At 40.1% G+C, this 20,318-nt stretch overlaps 1 protein-coding gene across 1 annotated transcript in view; it reads left to right on the top strand.

Moving 5' to 3' along the window:
• Window positions 1-1,002: 1,002 nt before the first annotated feature.
• The window catches only part of CFAP44 (cilia and flagella associated protein 44), a gene marked incomplete at its 3' end in the record, with an annotated part of 35,335 nt that continues 16,019 nt past the window's right edge, over window positions 1,003-20,318 (top strand). The window contains 12 exon segments of the mRNA XM_015413565.1: window positions 1,003-1,033; window positions 2,116-2,204; window positions 3,960-3,998; window positions 4,132-4,200; window positions 6,322-6,481; window positions 7,650-7,724; window positions 9,484-9,658; window positions 11,819-12,105; window positions 13,116-13,332; window positions 15,509-15,623; window positions 18,060-18,224; window positions 19,993-20,148. Coding sequence (XP_015269051.1) covers window positions 1,003-1,033; window positions 2,116-2,204; window positions 3,960-3,998; window positions 4,132-4,200; window positions 6,322-6,481; window positions 7,650-7,724; window positions 9,484-9,658; window positions 11,819-12,105; window positions 13,116-13,332; window positions 15,509-15,623; window positions 18,060-18,224; window positions 19,993-20,148 — 1,578 coding nt within the window.

The raw sequence follows: 20,318 nt of genomic DNA, 5'->3' as shown, positions 1-20,318 counted from the left end.
AGAAAGGAAACTTGCCCTGGAGCCGCCGGAGTCTTCCACAGTGAAGATAACGGTTTATTTCAAAACAAGTTTTCCTAAGCCAGCTCCAGCTTGAAGTGTTTGGCTTCTCCAACAGGCCTGGAGAAAAATGTCCTGTTCTTTCAGCGGAACGATTCATGTGGGTAGCCGTGTTGGTATGAAGCCACAGAACAAAATTCGAGTCCAGTGGCACCCTGAAGACCAACAAAGTTTAATTATGGGCATGAGCACACGAAAGCCTATACCTTGAATAAAACTTCTGTTTTATTTATTTATTTATTTATTTATTTATTTGTTGGTGCTATTGGACTCGAATTTTATTCTGTTTCCGTGGAACGGTATTTACCCACACGTCTAGAAAAGCTTCAACTGCTGCCCATTTCCACACATTAATCCTCTATTATAAAAAGGATTATAAAATTATTGAAAGTCAAAGAAGACGGGGACGGCAAAGGATGAACTGTCATAGATGCAACGAACATGAAATTGAGCCAACTTCAGAGGACGGCGGAAAACAGGAGGGCCTGGCGAGATCTTGTCCATGGGGTCGCGAAGAGTCGGACTCGACTGTGCGACTGAACAACAATAAAAAGGGCAGGACATTTTTCTTCAGGCTTGCTGGTAATCCTTTCACGTTTACGTCCATTTCTACCTCTACGACACATCTCCACTTCAGCTATGAAGGCAAAGGGGGGGGGGCAGACATTACAAAGAAAAATCAGTTTAAAAGCAAAGTCCAAATGTACTCTGAAGTAAGTGCTAGTGCGTTCAGCGAGATTTCCTCCCGAGTGTGCATTGCGATTTCAGCCCAGTCCCCCATTGAGAGTTCCACGTCGCAAACTTTGTATAGCCTCAGCCTCCCATTGCTTCTGAAAGTTCTTTCTTAACCATGCATAAACTAGGCACAAACCCGGGTAAATTTAGAACTACACTTCCCAGAAATCTTAGCGCGGCTGGTTGCTCGGCAACCGGCACAAACCGGCTATGGAGCCGAAGGGGGACAACGAGGCGAAAGGTACGAAGTTTTGAACATAGATTTCTTCCTTCTTTACGCCCGTCCACCTTTCAGCCCGTATATTGGGAGGAGCTGCCTCCAGGGAGCCCCCTTCACCACCCAAATTTTCTTTCTCTCTAAAATGGAGCCAATGCACCTTGGACGGCTCGTTTTCAGTTAAGAGGGATCTCAGTCAATGGCCGCAGCAACTGCAGACAACAAGGAGGCTGAGAGGGTCGCTTCAGTCTTTCTCCGAGTCCGAGTATTAGCTGATTACTTTTCCTTTAAAGGAGATCATGATTCCTATGGTTCCTCGCCCGCCCCTCCCCCGCATTTTTGTAAAAAACCATAGCAACACAGGGTTAGGCTGATCAGTAGGACTGGTCCCACGAGTCTCATAATAATGATAACCAGATTCAGGTGGGGTAGCCTTGTTGGTCTGAAGCAGAAGAATAGAGTTTGAGTCCACAGTTTTATTCAAAGTATGAGCTTTTGTGTGCACCCACACTTCTTCAGATACAATGAAATGGTCATTACCAGTCCATACCTATAGGTAGAGGGTGAGCAGCAAATTAGCATACAACATAGTTCGAGGGGGAAACATAGTGAGGGAAATAAATATGTCAAAATTGGAGATTGATGGGCAGATGTATCAATTGTGGAATGCTGAGAGTAATTAACTGAGACCCTGCCATTATGCTCCATCCGTCTCCTCTCAAGAATGGATGCAACCTTACAGCATCTTCTTTGAAGTATGGTGACTGGCTGTGTAGAGTTATCTCTCCTGTCCCTAGACCAGAGGAATATATTCCAGTCAACCATTTCAAATTACATTACATTGCAATTTACTATTCTAATCTACTATTCCAAATATAAAATAAAGAGGATGTATGACCCTTCTGAAGGATTGGTGAGAATACAGATCTAAGGACTGAATGAGATTAGCACATGTAGTGAGATAAGAAACCAATATTCCTGTTAAGTCCTGCTAACATCTTTATGACCGACTTGGAGCAATGCTTCCTAAACTCCCAGCCCACTCATACCTCTCTTATACTTGCGATACATTGATGACATTTTTATTGTCTGGACATATGGTAAAGGAGGCCTGGACACATTCCACCAGGCATTCAATGACTTTCACCCCACCATCAACCTCACAAAGAACCCCACCATCAAGCTGACAATCTATGTAAGAAATACATTTTCTGGGCACTACTGTAAAAATACACAATGGACACATGGATACCACTGTATACCAGAAACCCACTGACCGACAAACATACCTACATGCCTCCAGCTGCCACTCTAAACATACCAAACGATCCATTGTATACAGCCAGGCTCTATGCTATAGCCACATCTGCTCCAATCCTACAGACAGAGATTCTCATCTGAGGGATCTACAACAAACATTTTGGAACTAAGGTATCTACCTGATGAAGTCAAGAAGCAGATTAATAAAGCCAGAATGGTACCCAGAGAAAACCTGTTGCAAGACAGGCCCAAAAGAGACAATAACAGAACACCACTAGTGGTCACATACAGCTGTCAACTCAAAACAGTTGAACGCATCATCAACGACTTCCAACCTCTACCAGATAATGACAGTTCTCTTTCAGAAGTCCTGGGGGCACAAACCATTTCTTGTGCACAGACAGCCCCCCCAATCTCAAACAACTCCTCACCCACAGTAATACAACATCTAATTTGAACATGGACACTGGGACCAGAGCTTGTAATAAACCCTGAAGCCAACTTTGCTGCCACGTACACCCAGACAACACAATCACTGGACCTAACAACATCAATGACACCATTTCAGGCTCATTCACTTGCTCATCTTCTAACATTGTGTATGCCATTAAATGTCAACAGTGCCCTTCAGTTCTCTACATAGGTCAAACAGGTCAAATACTATGCCAAAAGATAAATGAACACAAATCTGACATTAAGAATTACAAGACTGAGAAACCTGTTAGAGAACATTTCAACCTTTTATTGCAAAGGAACTTCAGGAACGAACTAGAAAAGGAAATTGCTGAATTGCAAGTTATTACAGGGGAGATACTCTACACAGCCACCTGTCCCAGGGCTGACCTTACTTAGCTTCCGAGATCTGATGAGGTCAGAGGTAAGGTAACAAATCTGGTAACCAAAAAAGCTTGAGTGAGCAAGCTCCAAAAATGTACAATTGGAAAAACCAAAGCAAAAGGATGCTTTAATAATAACAATGAAATATGTTCAATAATAAGGAGCATAATTCACTAAAATGTTTCTCTAGTGGTAAATAGCCAATAAACCAATATAGATCTAACAATATTTATCATTTAGCTCCTTTTTTCCAAGTAAATGTTATGAGAAATGTTTTCTTTCTTTAGGAATAGGGAATGATTCTCAAGTGTAAAGGCTGGAATATATGGGAAATGGGCTCACCTATTTTAATGGGGAAAAATAGCAACCATATGAATGAAGAAAATTTATTAATGTAATACATTTGCTATACCAGTATTAGCAAACCTAAATTTGAATTTAGATTTTCTTTTTTCTTTTTCCAAATAAATTTTTATTATTAATGCTCAAATAATAAATTACAATATAACATTTTTAACACAACGTTTAACATATAACAATAACAGATTGGTAGAATAAAGGAGTCAGTCTACATTGTATTTTTCATTACATACAAAATAAAGATCTATACGTTTAGCGTTATAGTGTCCAGTTCTGACTAATAAAAGAATAATATTGCAACTGTTGAGAACTGCTCACATTCTCCAAGATGAACTCTAGTTTCCCCCAAATAGGATACCATCGTCCATAAAAGGCGTCCGATTTTTGGGAGGATGCTTCATAAGCTAATGAGCTTGAGATTTTATCCATGAGTAAATGGTTCCAAATATTGGAATACCATACCCGTAGCTCAGGTTTCGTATTTTTGTTCCAGTTCAAAGCTATAGTTGTTTTTGCTGCTGAGATCAACAAGGTAAGTAGTTCTTTGTTAAAATTTGTTATTGGAACGTCCGACCAGTTATTCAATAAAATAACCGTCGGTGACCATGGTATCTCTATTCCAGTTAGTCGAGTTATTTCTTGGATTATGTCTTTCCAAAATTCAGTTATTAGCGGACAGTCCCACCAACAATGAAAATAAGATCCCAAGTGTCCGCATTTCTTCCAACACAAGGGTGAGAGTGATTTGTTCATTTTATTTAATTTCATAGGGGTCACGTACCAGTGCGATATAATTTTAAAATTTTGTTGTCTTATATTAATTGATTTGGATATTGAGGCGTATGAGGTCCAGACTGCGTCCCAGAACTCGTCGTCGAGGGACATTTGAAGGTCTTTTGCCCATGCAGCCGAATAAGTGGGCAATTTGCAAGGTTGCGGGTCTATTAATATTTTGTAAATTTTAGAAATGAGTCCTGTACCTCTGGAGTGCGGCTGAACAATTAACTTTTCAAAGTCCGAAAGTGGCTTTTTGCAAGATAGTTGGATCCGCGGTTGGGAAAATAAGTGGCTGAGTTGCATGAACTCTAACCAAGGCAGGCAACATTTAGCCTTTTTGTCGAGTTTGGTTTTATTCATTAGTTTTTGTTTTTGAGTTAAATCGTATAGGGAATTCAATTTAGCCTTTTTCCAGCACGTAAAGGCTGTAGGGGCTTTGGCTGGGATGAACCATTCTTGGCCGAAATAAGTGGACGCTAAAGATACATCAGAAACTAGATATTTGCGTTTCTGTTTCCATATATTAAATAACGATTGAAGAAAAGGATATTGGGTAATTCCCGGTTGGTTGTGTAGTTTTTTATTCCAGATGACAATATTGAATTGTTCATCATTTAAAATTTTTTCCTCTATATTAACCCATTCAGGTTGGGGTGATGATTTTAATATTCGAACTAGAGTTGATAATAGAGAAGATTCGTAATATAATTTAATGTCCGGAAGAGCTAGCCCGCCTATTCGAGTTGGTCTACTTAAGGTATTTTTATTAATTCGAGATTTGCGGTAGCTCCAAACAAACTTAATCCAATACGATTGCCATGATGCAAAATACTGAGGGGAAATTGGCAGGGGAAGTACGCGGAAAAGATACAACAGTTTAGGGAAAACAAAAGTTTTGAGAGCTTGAATTCTTTCAAACCAAGTAAGACTTTGTTTATGCCATATTTCAAGTTGTGTTTTGGTTTTCACGATAGTGTCTTCATAGTTAATTGCAAATAATTTGGTAAGATCCTTAGGAATTTTAATTCCTAAATAAGACCAATAGTTGTGGACCCATTGATACTGATAATGGGATCGAATAAAACTGGTGGAGTCCGGTGTTAGATTGATTGGGTACAAAATAGTTTTAGATTTGTTTACGTGAAGCCCCGAAATTGCGGCAAATTTTTCTAAAATGGATTCAATAGCTTTAATGGATTGTTGGGGGTGATGAATATATACCACTATATCGTCTGCGAAAAGACTGATTTTGTAGGTAGTGTGATTAATGGTTATTCCTGTAATATTGTCGTTCAGTCTGATTTGGTTTGCCAACGGCTCAATTGAAATGGCAAAGAGGAGAGGGGATAGGGGGCAACCTTGCCTTATTCCACTGGTTCCAAGTAAATGTTATGAGAAATGTTTTCTTTCTTTAGGAATAGGGAATGATTCTCAAGTGTAAAGGCTGGAATATATGGGAAATGGGCTCACCTATTTTAATGGGGAAAAATAGCAACCATATGAATGAAGAAAATTTATTAATGTAATACATTTGCTATACCAGTATTAGCAAACCTAAATTTGAATTTAGATTTTCTGTTCACAATATTTTGGTTGCTTTTTGTCTACAATTTTATAATTTTTGTATAAAAATGCAAATTATATGAATTGTTCTGTTATCTGAAGAGATCTATGAAATCTACATTTTGTCAGCTTTATTAGAAACTGAGTTTAAATACATACAAATATAATTTTAAGAACCATATGTATTCATGATAAGACTGGCAAATTTACAGCATATACTGCCTAACTACAGTTTGGTGTAGTGGTTAAGTGTGTGGACTATAATCTGGGAGAACCAGGTTTGATTCCCCACTCCTCCACTTGCAGCTGCTGGATGACCTTGGGCAAGCCATAGTTCTGTCAGACCTGTCCTTGAAAAAGCAATTCTCTCAGAGCCCTCTCAGCCCCACCTACCTCACATGGTGTCTGTTGTGGGGAGGGGAAGGGAAAGAAGTTTGTAAGCCTCTCTGAGACTCCGAGTGAAGGGCAGGGTATATATCTAATCTCCTCCTCCTCTTATTCTTCTAACTCTTTAGCAGCAGTTGCAAAATTCTCTGTGGAGTATATGTGTTGTGGGTTTCTTGTTGGTGGATCCAGCCATACTTGTGATTCTGTTTGCAGACCAGGATGAACAGCCAGGACAAGGGGCTTCACGTAAAGAGAGTCAAAATGAAGGAACAAAGAAAGTGGCTGAAGGTAAGCACTGTTTTCTATTTCATATGGACTGTCTGGCTTCAGGTAGCATTTACTGTGTAACATAAAGATACCCATGCTGTAGGATACAACATACTTTGGAGATAAGCATCCCTTAACAGTCATTTTGTATTTTCAGTGTTCAGATATTGAAGGACATAGAACAAATGGTTAAGTAGATACATATTTTTCTCAAGCTTGGTTTTCCAGGGCTTCAGGCTCCTGAGGAATACAAAGGGGCTGGTTTCTTGTTATATTTCGTGGCCATCAGTTGCTATAAACATGACAAGAAGCACATGGATGTGTAACATAATACGTGTATCCTTGGATAGTTCCATTTGTCTGTACTGCTCTAATATGAAATGTCACTAGGAAGCCACAGCTATCTCTGTGGAGGGCTTCAGCCACTTGCTGCTGTCTTCTATGAAAATCTGTTGTTATGTATGCGGACCGCCACCAGGGGTCCGTGGCTAAAGCAGGAGCTTGGTCCCCAAACACAAAGGGGACCTAGGATCCTAGTCCACCTTGAGTCCACCAATAGCACCCTTGGTGGGAAATTCAAACCCTCCAATGGGAACATAGGTGTGCCGGGTGGAGTGTATATAGTTGGCCTTGCAGGGCCGTTTTCTTTGTCTTGCAGTGAAGTACAATAAATGTGTCTGAAAGCATGTTGTAGTCCAAGTCCTCCATGCTGCGAACCCAGTACTTTACATCTGTCCTTGGGAACGATCAGGGCATCATAGCTGCCCTTCTAAATTGTCCTTCAGTGTATTGATAATTCGTTTAAATTCTTTCTTAGTTTTAGGTTTATTTTAATTTTGCCAGCATGCACGTCATCTCAGTCTTAATCCAGGTTGCTAGAAGGTGCTAGATATATGGTACAGTTTGCCAAAGACGGTTTGATTTTCTAGATGGCAGACTAGAGGACAAAACCTTCCTTAGACTATCCCTTTGAAACTAGAAGTCTCTGTGCTCAGTGGGTATTATTAGTAGCCCACACAGAGTTGTTCATTTCTTTTGCCATTGCGTAGGTCAGTTTCACTATATCTTATAATGGAGAATTCTCTTTCAGGATGCCTTACTTAAATTAATTTTATTTTCAAGGGAGACAAGTAAAAAAATTAGCATCTTTGTTAAAGGAAAGTAGAGAGGATAATTCTCTTGTTTGCAGAAAACACATCATTTGCTGAGAAAGAAGAAAAACCAGCTGAAGATGATGAAGAATATTTAAGTTCTGGAAGTGATGGTGAGTGTTGCCAGCAATCTTTGATCCTGAGACTTGCATATTAAAGTCATCCTCTCCCCTTTTCAGCTATTTTGGGCAGCTTTTCTCATGATCTAAACTTAAGTATGGAAGTAACATTCTAGGGTTAGTGGGCTCAGGCTCCAAGTCACAGAGTTTTATTAATCACAAACAGTGCCGGTCATCCGAGAATCCTCTTTACTAATAAAACAGGTGTGGAGGTGTCAAATTAGCCCTGACAATAAAAGGTGTCAAATTATAGGTAGCCCATCTGTTTTGACTTGTATCTTATATCTTCATATTGGAGTGGCAATTGTACCACTGACTTTTTTCAAGTGGGTTCAGAATGCCTCCTAGGCCTACATCTCTTTCAAAGAGACATCCCCCCCCCAGTGTATAGCATGTGGATAGTCTTATTTCATATTTCCTCTTAGCATCATCTAGAGCAGGGGTGTTGAATTCATTTGTTATGAGGGCTGGATCTGACATAAATCAGACCCTGTTGGGCCGGGCCATGTGTGTCATAAAATGTATTGCCAGGAAGTGGAGATATAAACTTTTTAAAGGACACAAACACAAATGTTTTTTTTTACTTAAAATAAAAAAACATGCTTAAAACATTAGCGCTCTTACAATATTTTGTTTATTTAACAGTGTTTGATAACTGACACCTCTTGCTCTGAATTATTGCATCAAAATGTCTGTGCTGTTGCAATCTTGAGTATGCTGTTCAGGTGTGTATCTGTAAGCTGCAAACCTATGATGATGCAGCAGCAGCAGAACTGGAAGAAGAAGCAGAAGACAGCCAGTTCCACTGAGGGCCTGATAGAAGTCCTCTGGGGGCCTGATCTGGCCCCCAGGCCACATGTTTGACACCCCTGATCTAGAGACTTTTTCTCAATTTATGTGATAATCAAGCTTTGCTAATTTCTGGACAGGCTGATACATGAATGCAGTTCAGTTCCAGTAGTGCTGTTCTTCTTCCAAATGCCACTCTCTACTCCAGTAATCTCATTTCACTCCAGAAGTGTATAAACTGAAGTCCTATGCTGACTTTGAGCAGATTGGTCCTTGGCTTTCCTTTCTCCGCTCTGTTAAAGCCTCAAAGGAATGGTTTGTTTTTTTTCTGTGCATTTAATACTTATTGTCTGTCTAGAAATGCCTTATTTGTCCTTACTCTGAAGTAGGGTTGTCAGGTCCTATCTGGCTTCTGGCAGGGGGACTCCTGACCCTTCCTGTAGTTCTTGATGACATCACCCGGGAATGACGTCATCGTCTTTTCGACGTTGGGGGTGACGCTCTAGGTTTTGCGAAAACGATGGTTTTGGGGCCTCACCTGGCTGGTGCCATTGCGCTGCACTGTTGGCACTGGCAGGGGGCTTCTCAGGGGTGGGGCTTCCCCCACTGGCCAGCTGGGCCACAGCAGATTGGGGCCCCTGAAATCAGGGGATCCCCTGGCCCCACTGGCAGAATGGCAACCCTACTCTGAAGTAAGTCCCATTGATCTCAGATGGAGCTTTCTCCCAAGTAAAGGTGTACAGGATCACAACTTTGTTCTCACAATTTTAGATTCAAGAGTATTTACAGCTATAGACATTTGGCTGCAGGTTTCCAATAAGCTGAAAAAATCATTCGACATAGTATTGGTTTGTTGGAGTCACAAAGTCATTACAAACATATCACATAGCTACCCATGCTTGCCCGTCTCTTGTCTGTCTGAAAAGTAGGTTCTCTTCTTTATGCTTATGTTTTTGAAATCCAGAAGAAGAGGAGGAAGAGGAGCAAATAGAAACTGTAAAGCCTCCAGAACCAGTGAAAAAACCAGTAAAGGTAGAGAAGAAAATCTCCGAAACCTTCTTCTATAAATATGAAGATTTATGCTCCCTCCCGTATGTGACTCCGGATTCTGAGATACCGTTTGGCCTGCTTGTTCTCATGTATCCACTTTCTTCCATTGTGTATGAATTTAGGGTTTGAATTTACTTTTATAATAAACACAGTAGGGCAGGTTCAAACCTCATCCCAATTAGAGTATATTGAAAATAGAAATAATAATTTGGTGTAGTGAATAGAGTGTTAGACTAGCATATCATACAGGGATTTTGTGAAGATTAACTGGCTGTGGGGCACATATTCTGGTTAAAAAGAAGGATGAAATACAAATATGACAAGCAAACATATAAAGCCAGTTCAGGGAAATTTGAAATTGTGTATTGCTGCTGATTTTAATGTTACATTTTAATACCACAGCACTACAAAGGAATTTCATGCAGAGTATTATGTTTTCACCATAATGCTGATAGAGGTAAAGGGGTGCATGCCGTAGTCTCATTCAGGGGTAATTTCATAGAAAAAGAGGTGTAGGAGCTCATTAGCATAACTTATTAGCATAACTTATTTGCATAGGCCACACCCCCTGACATCACCGGAAGTGTGTCAGAAGGCAACACCAACCACTCAGGCTCCACTGGACTGTTTTGGATTGCTAGCTATGGGGGGGGGCGAAACGTGCAGATCTGCTCTCACAGAGAACGGAGAGCTTGTATCTGAAGGGGGGCCGGGGGGGGGGCTCTGCAACTTACCTGGCTACTTCTTGCTCCTGATGGCCCGACTGATGGCTGCTGGGAGTGGGGGGCAGGGCTTGTTTCATGTGCCCGCCCCCTGAGCTCCTTACTGCTGGAGCTCTGCTCCTGTGCGCTCCTGCACGAAATGACCCCTGGTCTCATTTGCTAATAGTTGGAATCTATGCACAGACTTGTGGAGTGGGACTTTCCTGCTTTCCTGTCCTGTTACAGTCCACTGAAACTCCCCAGATTTTCTTCTCGGAGTGATGGCAGTATAAGCAGACGCTCATGAATAGGGGGGAAAAGGGGGTGGTGGTGGCAGTCTGTATTTGGAAGGAGGGGATTGGTGGAAAACACTGCCCCCTCCCCCAAAGATTTAAGTGCCATTAAATATTTGAAACTGCATGGGTTGTGGTTATATGCCTTTATTATTAACTTTTATTTGTTTGATAAAGGAACAGCAAAGACGGCAACAACTAACTGTGTAGCACAGATGGATCTTTCTTGATAGACAAAGGAAGAAGCAGACTTTGAAAAGAGTTGTCAATGAAGTGGGAGTTGGTTTGATTCGCACACAAAAAAGGATGGATCTCTGGCATAAAAAGTCTCTTGGGCAGGAATAGTAGAAGGGATCAGTAGAGGTTAGGTACAGATGACTATGCTCAAGAAGGGATGAGTGTGAAGGAGCATAAGGAGGTGAGGGAAGATGTAGAGTATTGATCCTCAAACTATGTGGAGTGAAAGAGATCAAAGTGTACCTTGAAAAATTAAGCCACTACTTTTCATGCATCTGGCTGCCTGTCTCCACATAAAACTGCCTTATGTCATACCATTAGTCTATCAACATCAGTATTGCCAATTCTGGCTGCCAGCAACTCCCCAAGGCCTTAGGCAGAGGGGTTTCACATCACTTACTACCTGATTGTTGTGCCAGGAATCAAACCTGGGACCTTCTGCGCACAAAGCTGATGCTGTACAACTGAGCCATGGTCAAAGGTACAGCCTTCTGAACCCTCAGGTAGGTATACCACAGATCACAGTTAGACCCCTCAGACTGTGGAGACCCCAGGTAGTGCTAGCCCACTGAACATTGTTATCTGGGAAACCATATCACCCGAAGGGAGGGACAACATCTCAGCTGGCTTCACCAGCAACTGGTGAGGTGAACGCCTTTGTATTTTCTTTAAAAAGAAAATAAAACATTGTCAAATTACACAATGCTTGAGTTCTAGAGGGTACTAAGCTGTATTAGTAATATATTGAGCCAGAAGAACTGAAACGTGTTTTTAAAGGATGGATAGGAATAGGCTACACATTTAAAAAAACGATTAATCTTTTTAAATGTAATTTATATATGAAAAGACTGTGCCCCCAGCTATTGAACACAACTTTCAGATAAGCTTCTTAATTAAGCTTAATTAAGGTATATATGGGATCCCCCACCATCTTTTAAAACTGATATCTTTATAATTACTTGAATGAAATCACCCTAAATAATAGCATCACTTATGTTCCTTAGTGACAGTTCCTCAGGCACTCTTTTGGTTATGACTGCACTAAACGGGCAAACCTCCAGGTGATGGATAGTTCAACACTCCTTTACATAGCTGGCAACCAGATAGTACTTCTGGACTTGAAATTAAGGTATCAAAGATACCTTCGAAGCTCAAGTGGTGGAGGGATTGGAATCATCACGGTAAGACGATTCATTTTAACTTGGAAGATCTTTTGCTTGAGTTCACCTTTAGTAGTAAAATAAGCAGGGGTGTTTGAGTAAGTTTTAATCTCTCATTGAGAAATATTTTGGCTTGTAATTCTCAGTGCAGCTGTCTGTTCCTATGTTAAATACTTATCTTTAACAGTTTATGTTGTCTTAAATTTCATCTTATATAATAGTGGCACATGAGTTAGATTGCCTCTCTAATACCTTTTATTTTAAAAGAAATAGGAAGCCACTGGTTCGAGTGTTGTTCTATGGACAACAAAGAAATTTAGATTAGCTCCCTTGAGCAGGTTCTCTGGAGAGGTAATATATACATTTTCCAAATAATAAAGTTATTATTAAATTTTCCAAATTATTAAGTATTATTAAAATTTCCAAATAATAAAGTTAACTAATACAGCATAAATTAAACAATAAAGTTAATAATAGTTCCCAATAATAAAGTTCAGACACAGTTGGAGTTTGTAGACCAAACTGTGTCTTGGGTCCACAATTAATTTCACAATGTATGATTTCTTAATCAATACTTTAGTGGAGAGAGTAACAAAATTTTTCAAAAGATTAGCTGTGTTAGTCTGTTGCAGCAAAGTGAAAAAAAATCAAGTGTTACCTTTAATCAAGGAGTAACCTTGATTAGTCTTAAAGATGCCACTTGAATTCTGTTTTACTTAGTAACATTAATAGTGCCAGAAGTTAAACTAAAATACAGTGCTGCTTCATCACCCTAATAAATGCATTTTTGCACATACTATTTTTAAAGGGAGGGCTGTCCTAATGTACTCTGGGACAATTAAATAAATTAAATGAAAACTGATAAATCAAGCACTGTACGATCCAGTGGTTCCTCTTTATTTGATGTGTACTCAGTCAAATGATAAAATATTGTGAAGGAAAATACAATGGGAAGTAATTCAAGTATATTAGTTCCTGTAACTTAAAAGTGAATTTCAGTCATTTAAATGGTACTGAGAGGATATCAGAAGGAAAGTCAGTGCTATTATGTTTATGTGTACTGCATACTAGCTACTTGTTGAATAGCTGGCAAACAATATTCTACCTGATTGCCTCTATAGCACCAAGAAACCTGTAGTACATTCTTATTTCCAGGTGGAACAGAGGAAGCCTATGCATTTGCTGACTTTAATCGTTCTGGCACTATGATAGCCACTGTTGGGAGCAGCCCTGATTATATGCTGACAGTTTGGGACTGGAAACAGGAGAAGATTATATTGAGATCGAAGGCATTTTCGCAAGATATTTTTAAAGTCACGTTCTCTCTTGAAAATGAAGAACAACTAACCACATCTGGTTCAGGACACATAAAGTAAGCTAGCTGTCAGTGGAGTTTTATCTGAAGGAACCAGGATGTCATGTTGATAACATTTGTGTGTAATATAAACAAATAATAGTGATTACCTGGGGTATTTTGTCTTGTGAACAATAGCAGAACTGTATTCCTCACTAAAATAGAATTTATTTTATCACATGTTTGAAAACATTGCTAAGATCATGACCATCATATCTGTTTCTCCTTCCCCCTTTTTTATTTTGTAACATCTAGCCTGATAAAAAGTTCTGGGGAACTTGAAAGCTTGCATGCTGTTTTGTGTCATTTTGGTTGGTCTTAATAAAAAGTGTTACATGGATTCCATTACTGTAGTGGAATCCACAGTTTCTTTTGAGCATAAAGTTGCATCAAAGAGTGTAACTAGATGAGTCATGGGAAATCTGTTTTTGGATATTTAATTTTACTTTGAAGCAACCATGCCTCCTATTAGAACTGGGCCACAGAGGATGAGGGATAGCCTAACTCTTTTTCTCTGGCTGTGTAATTTTTCCTCTCTAAATACTTCCCCCTCCCCCTCCCCTGCTACTGTTTGTCCTAGGTACACGCAGATAGTTTGGGCAGTTTAGATTGGGGAAAATAGTGTAGGGTGGAAAGATTAATCTCTCCCCCACCCTTTCTAAATCTCTGTAGCCTGAGTCTTCTGTATCTAATCTAGTGGCAATTTGTTTCTTGTGTACCATTTAATTTAAGAAGTACATTACTGAACAAACATTGGACTAGCACATACATCACTGAATGAGTTAGCATGTAGTGCTTCCTAATTTTTTCCACATTTTCCTCAGTCTTTACACAAGTAAAATGGTTTACAATTGGCTTCTGAATGTAGTAAAAGAAACTTATTTTTACTGACTAGTTGTTGTGGCCATTCTTGGACACAATACCACCAGAGGTAGCTTTAAAAGATTGCAGATGCTCAGTCTGTTCAGAGAAAGGGTAAATATTGGTGCTAATATGAAAAATGGTTAGAATACAGCTAGTGCATATATTGTCTAATTCTAGTGCAGTTATCTGGACAATTGCTTTAATTGTCCTAAATCTCCTGTTTACAAATGGCCTCTGCAGCCTAGCTTTGAGGCCATTGTAGCATCAGTTTACAAAAAGGTTATTTGGGGTGGAATTGCATTGGAGTATAGTTAGTATTTAATTGAATGAATCAGATTTTGGAGAAGTGAGGTGTTTACACCAGGATCTCATAATTTAAGCTCTCCTATGGTCAGTAATAAACTCAATACACTATCTCTGGCTTCTCTTCCTTCCCTTTTGGAGAAGACAGTGTTCTTGTCATCTGTGTTCAAAGGGATATTACTGGGACTGTTACGAGAAGCCTGCCATTTCAAGGAGTGTACAGTAGGGAACGTGGTAGATCTACTTGTAAGAATGCCCCCAAGACTACCACTTCAGGCAGCAGGTAGATCTTCTCCAAAAAAGGCTCATCCAGAATGAGTTTGAAGCTGTGGAGTTATGCTTATGTGTGAGTAAATGTACTAGTAAATAGGTCTTATAGCCTGCAGAGCAATTCATTGGGTAAATTTGGAAAGCAAAGTTATATGCCAATGGACATAAATAGCTTAAACAAATGTTTGTTTTTCATATGTTCTCATGAGGTCAAGATATGTATAGATTACTGGTCTAGAAATATAGAGTTAAATAGATTAGAGCCAATACTATATAAGGCAAATAAGGAAGAATATAGCTAGCCAGTTAGACCAGAGTCAATACTATGTGTTATATTCTTATATGGTCAATACGTAATGGGAATCAAATTAAGGTAATATATGTACTCCAAAGAAAATCAAATTCAAAGGTTTTGCTCAACATAATGTGGAAAAGGTGGATGAGAACAAGAACTGGATATTTATCAAATTACTTCATATGATTAGTTAACTGCTCTGTGTTGAAAAAAAAAGGGAAAGGTTGTGTTTGATGTTGTAAGTTGTGGAGGGGTGGGTGTTTTGTCTTATTGTGCGGAAAACAATAAAAATATTATATATAAAAAAGATATGTATAGATTTGTGCCCAACACAAATAAATTACACATATTGGAGTCTTTGTGCCCATAGTTACCCAAATTTGTCAGTATGTATGACATCCTTGGGGGAAAAATGAGAATACAATAACTGTTGAAAAGGTAACTTTGATTTTGTATGGTCAGGTTTTGGAAGATGGCTCTTACTTTCACTGGTCTGAAACTACAAGGAGCTTTGGGCAGATTTGGGAAAACAGCACTGACAGACATCGAAGGATATGTGGAGTTGCCAGATGGGAAGGTAAGGAATATTTCAACCCTTTCACATGCAAGTCTTTCTAGACAATAAATTAAGCCCTACGATGTTCTATTCATGTTAGTCCTGATCCAAAATGGCAGGAATTATGAAGAATTCTAAATTGGCTTACATTTTTTACATTTGGTTTACATCTTGTGTCATCATGATTTGCTCCATATTTACAATCATAGAACCCCCGATAGAGGAGGAGGAGGACAAGCAGAGGAGGCAGCTTAAGGTTTGACCGTGTTTACAATTGCATTTACAAAAAGATAGTTTCAGCAGTCAGGACAGCTTCATCAGGACAAGTAGGAGATTAAATGGCAGACTGGCATTTTTCCATCAGCACCAGGTCAGGCAATTGGTTCCCTTCCTGTCTCACCCAGACGTAGCCACAGTGATCCACACAATGGTCACCTCCAGACTAGACTACTGTAACTCATTCTGTGCAGGGCTACCCTTGAGACTGACCTGGAAACTCCAACTGGTCCAGAATGTGGCAGTGCGTGTTCTTACAGGTACACCATCTAGAGCCCATATACAGCCAGTGCCCCACCAGCTGCACTGGCTCCAAATTGAATACCGGATCTTGGTTTTAACCTTTAAAGCCCTACATGGTCTGGGACCAACATATCTTCAGGAATGTGTTTACTGGTATGTCCCCCAAAGAGCACTGCACTCTATAGGTAATAATCTCCTGGTGATCCCTGGCCCAAAAAGCATTTGTTTAGCCTCAGCTCGAGCCAGAGCCTTCTTGGCTCTGGCCCCGGCCTGGTGGAACGTTCTTCCAGTTGGGATATAGGGCTTGCAGAATCTGATGCAGTTCTGCAGGGCCTGCAAGACAGAGATGTTCTGCCAGGCCCATGGGTGAGGCAATGAAGTTTTCATCTGAATTAGCCTCCCCCAGCCCCTTCTTCACCATCTATCTTATCACTGTGTTAGTTTTATCCATTGGAACACAGGTTGCACAATCGTTTTTTCATAATTAATTTATGGTACTGTTTTAACGGTGTTGTTACCTGCCCTGAGCCCTGCTGTGCAGGGGAGGGTGGGCTTTAAGTCCAATGAAATAAATAATTTCTGAACATTTGCAAACAGCAACTATTTATTTAGTACATGATCTTTCCTATGAGGAAGGTTAGGTTGAGAGAGTGTGACTGGTCTGAGATCACCCAGCAAGTTTCACAGTGGGATAGGGATTTGAATCTGGGGTTTCCCAGAACCTTGTCTGACACTCTAACCACCACATCACAGAGGCTCTAACCATTCCACAAATAAGCAAGTACAAGAGAACTAGAAGTCTCAAAAGTTAAAAAATTGCAAAGCAGAATATCAGTATCTCTCATTATTGATTACAAACTAAGTGATAATTTGAGGGGTGGGGGATAATCTAATGAAAAGAAATATTACAGTTTGGAGCAGGGGACATTCATATGATGATTCCATTCTTTTTCAATTTGGTGCTATTACTAAGTCAATTTAGGTCTTACAGACAGGAATCACAGCATTTTGTTGGGGAAATATATTTACTGGGTGTGTACAGATGAAGGAAAGGTTGAAGGAGCTGGGTATGTTTAGCCTGGGGAGGAGATGACTGAGAGGTGATATGATAACCATCTTTGAGTACCTGAAGAGCTGTCATATAGACGATGATACGGAGTTGTTTTCTATTGCCCCAGAAGGTTGGACCAGAACCAATGGGTTGAAATTAAATCAGAAGCGTTTTCGGCGAAACATTAGGAAGAATTTCCTGACAGAGCAGTTCCTCAGTGGAACAGGCTTCCTCGGGAGGTGGTGGGCTCTCCTTCTTTGGAGGTTTTCAAAGAGAGGCTAGATGGCCATCTGACAGCAATGCTGATTCTGTGAATTTAGGGAGATCATGAGAGGGAGGGCAGGAAGGGTTGCATCAGTGCTTAGTCCTTGTGGCCCTTTCTTACATGCCCAGGGCGTGGAACTGCGGTCACAGCAGGTGTGGTGGGGAAGGTATTTGTGAATTTCCTGCCTTGTGCAGGGGGTTGGACTAGATGACTCTGGAGGTCCTTCCAACTCTGTGACCGATTTCCCACAAGCTGCTGCTCTGCCCTCGCTCTTCCCTTTCCCCCAATTTTAAGCGTCAATTTCCCACTACTTGCTGCGCGGCCACATTTTGACCCGCAGCTTCACCTGATTTCCCCCGCATCTTCTCGATCCTGTTTTTTGAGGATCAAAAATATGCAGGGGAAATTGGGTGAAACTGCGGGTCAAAAGGCGACCATGCAGCAAGTAGTGGGAAATTGACAAATACAATCGGGGGAAGGGAAGAACGAGGGCAGTGCAGCTGCTTGTGGGAAATCGGTCTATGATTCTATGAAGCTGTTGCAGAATGTAACATATTCTGTTGTATCACTTTCATTTATGCATGGTTCTGACATAATGTATTTTGTTTCATTTTCATGAAAGGTGCTTTCAGGGTCAGAATGGGGCAACATGCTGCTCTGGGAAGGGGGCCTCATTAAAGTGGAACTTTGTCGACCTGGCCATAAAACTTGCCACCATGGGCCAATTAATCAGTTAGTTCTGGATGAAGGAGAGTTGGTCACCATTGGATCAGACGGCTATATCAGGGTGAGTGTTTTCTTAAAAGACATGTACTGAACTGACATATTGCCCAGGCCCACTTCACATGGGGAGGGCAATTCCCCCCCCCCCACTATTCAAGAGGCAGTTTGTTGCTGTCTTCCTTAAAGGAAGCATTGAGAAATACCCTATCAGGAATGAGGGGTTGCCATTAGAAAGATATTTCTCCATGTGTCAGTGAATGTTCACTCAAGGGAGTGTGGCCAGATCTTGCTTCTGGGTTTATAAGGACTTGTTAAAGATTTAAAGGCAGTATTCACTATTCAGTTTTTATTGAGGTATCTTTTCATCACAATCATTGTTTATTACATTTTTATGCCACTTTAATCTATCCCAGAGCCAGAGGTGTTATATATATAGAGAGAGAGGGGGAGGGGGGAGGGGGGGGAGAGATCCATCCATCCATCCATCCATCCATCCATCCATCCATCCATCCATCCATCCTAGGAGATTTGTCATTCCTGCACTTAGCTTCAGCAAGGATGCTGTATCATTTGCCTTTCAAGCAAATACATTTACTAATACATTCCTGAAGTTTCCTTGCCATGTTTTATTTACCCTTAATTTAATATTGCTTTATTCATTTTCATGCAGGATGCTATGAAGTGTGTTCTTCAATTAAAGTATCACTGATATTTTTCTTCAATTAAGTATGTGTTCTTCAAGTTAAAGTATCACTGATACTTTCCTGTATTAATAGTTTTTGAATCAAGGAACTTGCAGGGTGCAGCACCTATTTATAGAGTTTCTCCTATAAACAAACAATGCTGGCCGTGAAGATAATTAAAGATGAGCCTGGAAAAATTAGACTAGAGAATATTTCAAGAATTATTCTCCAAAATTGTTCAACACTTGCTAGTTAGGTTTCATTAATATCACAAAAGATAAGCTAACTGTATTAGCTTGACTTTGTTGCCATTCAGGATTGAAAGTCTTCTGAGACAAAGAGGAGTGATAAGGCAGTACTGGATACTTCTTGGTTGTAACTAGTGCTAACTACCTCATTTGGATTTTGCATAGTTATGGTTTTAGATTTAATTAATTTCTTTAGGGATCTAATGAAAGGAAATGTGTGCATAGTTCGTAGTAGAATAGCATAGGTTATCTTCTGCTTGAAATGTATTATTTTGAAATTAATTGAGATACCGGGAAGCTTGTGGTGCATAGATTATAGGTTGACAATTTGAATGTTCCTTGCATTGATGAATGACGGTAGCTCTTTCAAACTGGTGTTCTGGTCAGTTAAGTGAGAATGTGATATCCTTTTGAGATACCATTCCCTCAGCTTTTCTCTGAAGCTTTTCTAAATGTATTGAGTTGGATCCTAGGTTGTCCTTTTGCCAGAGTTACAGCAGTTACACAGGCGGAACATCACTTCCACTAGCAAAGGAGCAGGCAATGATTTCCACCTCCTACTTTGCTCCCTCCCCTCTGTTCCTGAGGGCTTCTTGACCCACAGAAGCAGAACTTGGGGGAGGGAGGCTCTGTGATCTACAGCAGGAGCTTCACTCTACTGATTTTAGATAAGAGCCAGCACATTATTTATTTTAGAATCTGTCTCCAAAAATGGGTTCGAGGCAAGTTACAAAGAAAAGTTAAAAATAATAATACACAGTATATCATGGTACGACAGCAGTTCAAGATACATCATAGAAACAACAGACAATCCCAAACGACCAGAAATGAGGGGAGAACCGTTTGGAGTGGCTTTGCCATTTGAAAATGAAGAATCTCTTTTGTTCCAAATTCTTTAAAGGTGTGGGATTTTGAAACAATAGACACTGCTGATATTGTGGATGATTCTGGACTGCTAGAGATGGAACCCATGAATGAGCTTTTAGTTGGGAAACATGTCAATTTGAACTGTATGGTGAAAATTCATGAACGTGGAGAACCTTTTTGGTATGCTCAGGTGAGAGTTATTTTGATCTCTTTAAATTGTTTAAAGAATTATTTGAGGACACAATTTGAGGACAGCAGTGATAAGTATTTTACCATGATTATATAGTAGAATATAAATTGATGATACCACAGTGGTACATGATAGAAAGGCCTCAGAGTCAGCTGAGGGGCTTTCTAGAT

The sequence above is a fragment of the Gekko japonicus genome, unplaced genomic scaffold (genome assembly GCF_001447785.1).
Source record: "Gekko japonicus isolate JY-2015 unplaced genomic scaffold, Gekko_japonicus_V1.1 scaffold273, whole genome shotgun sequence".
NCBI lineage: Eukaryota > Metazoa > Chordata > Lepidosauria > Squamata > Gekkonidae > Gekko > Gekko japonicus.
This window is presented reverse-complemented; position numbering and strand designations above follow the sequence as displayed.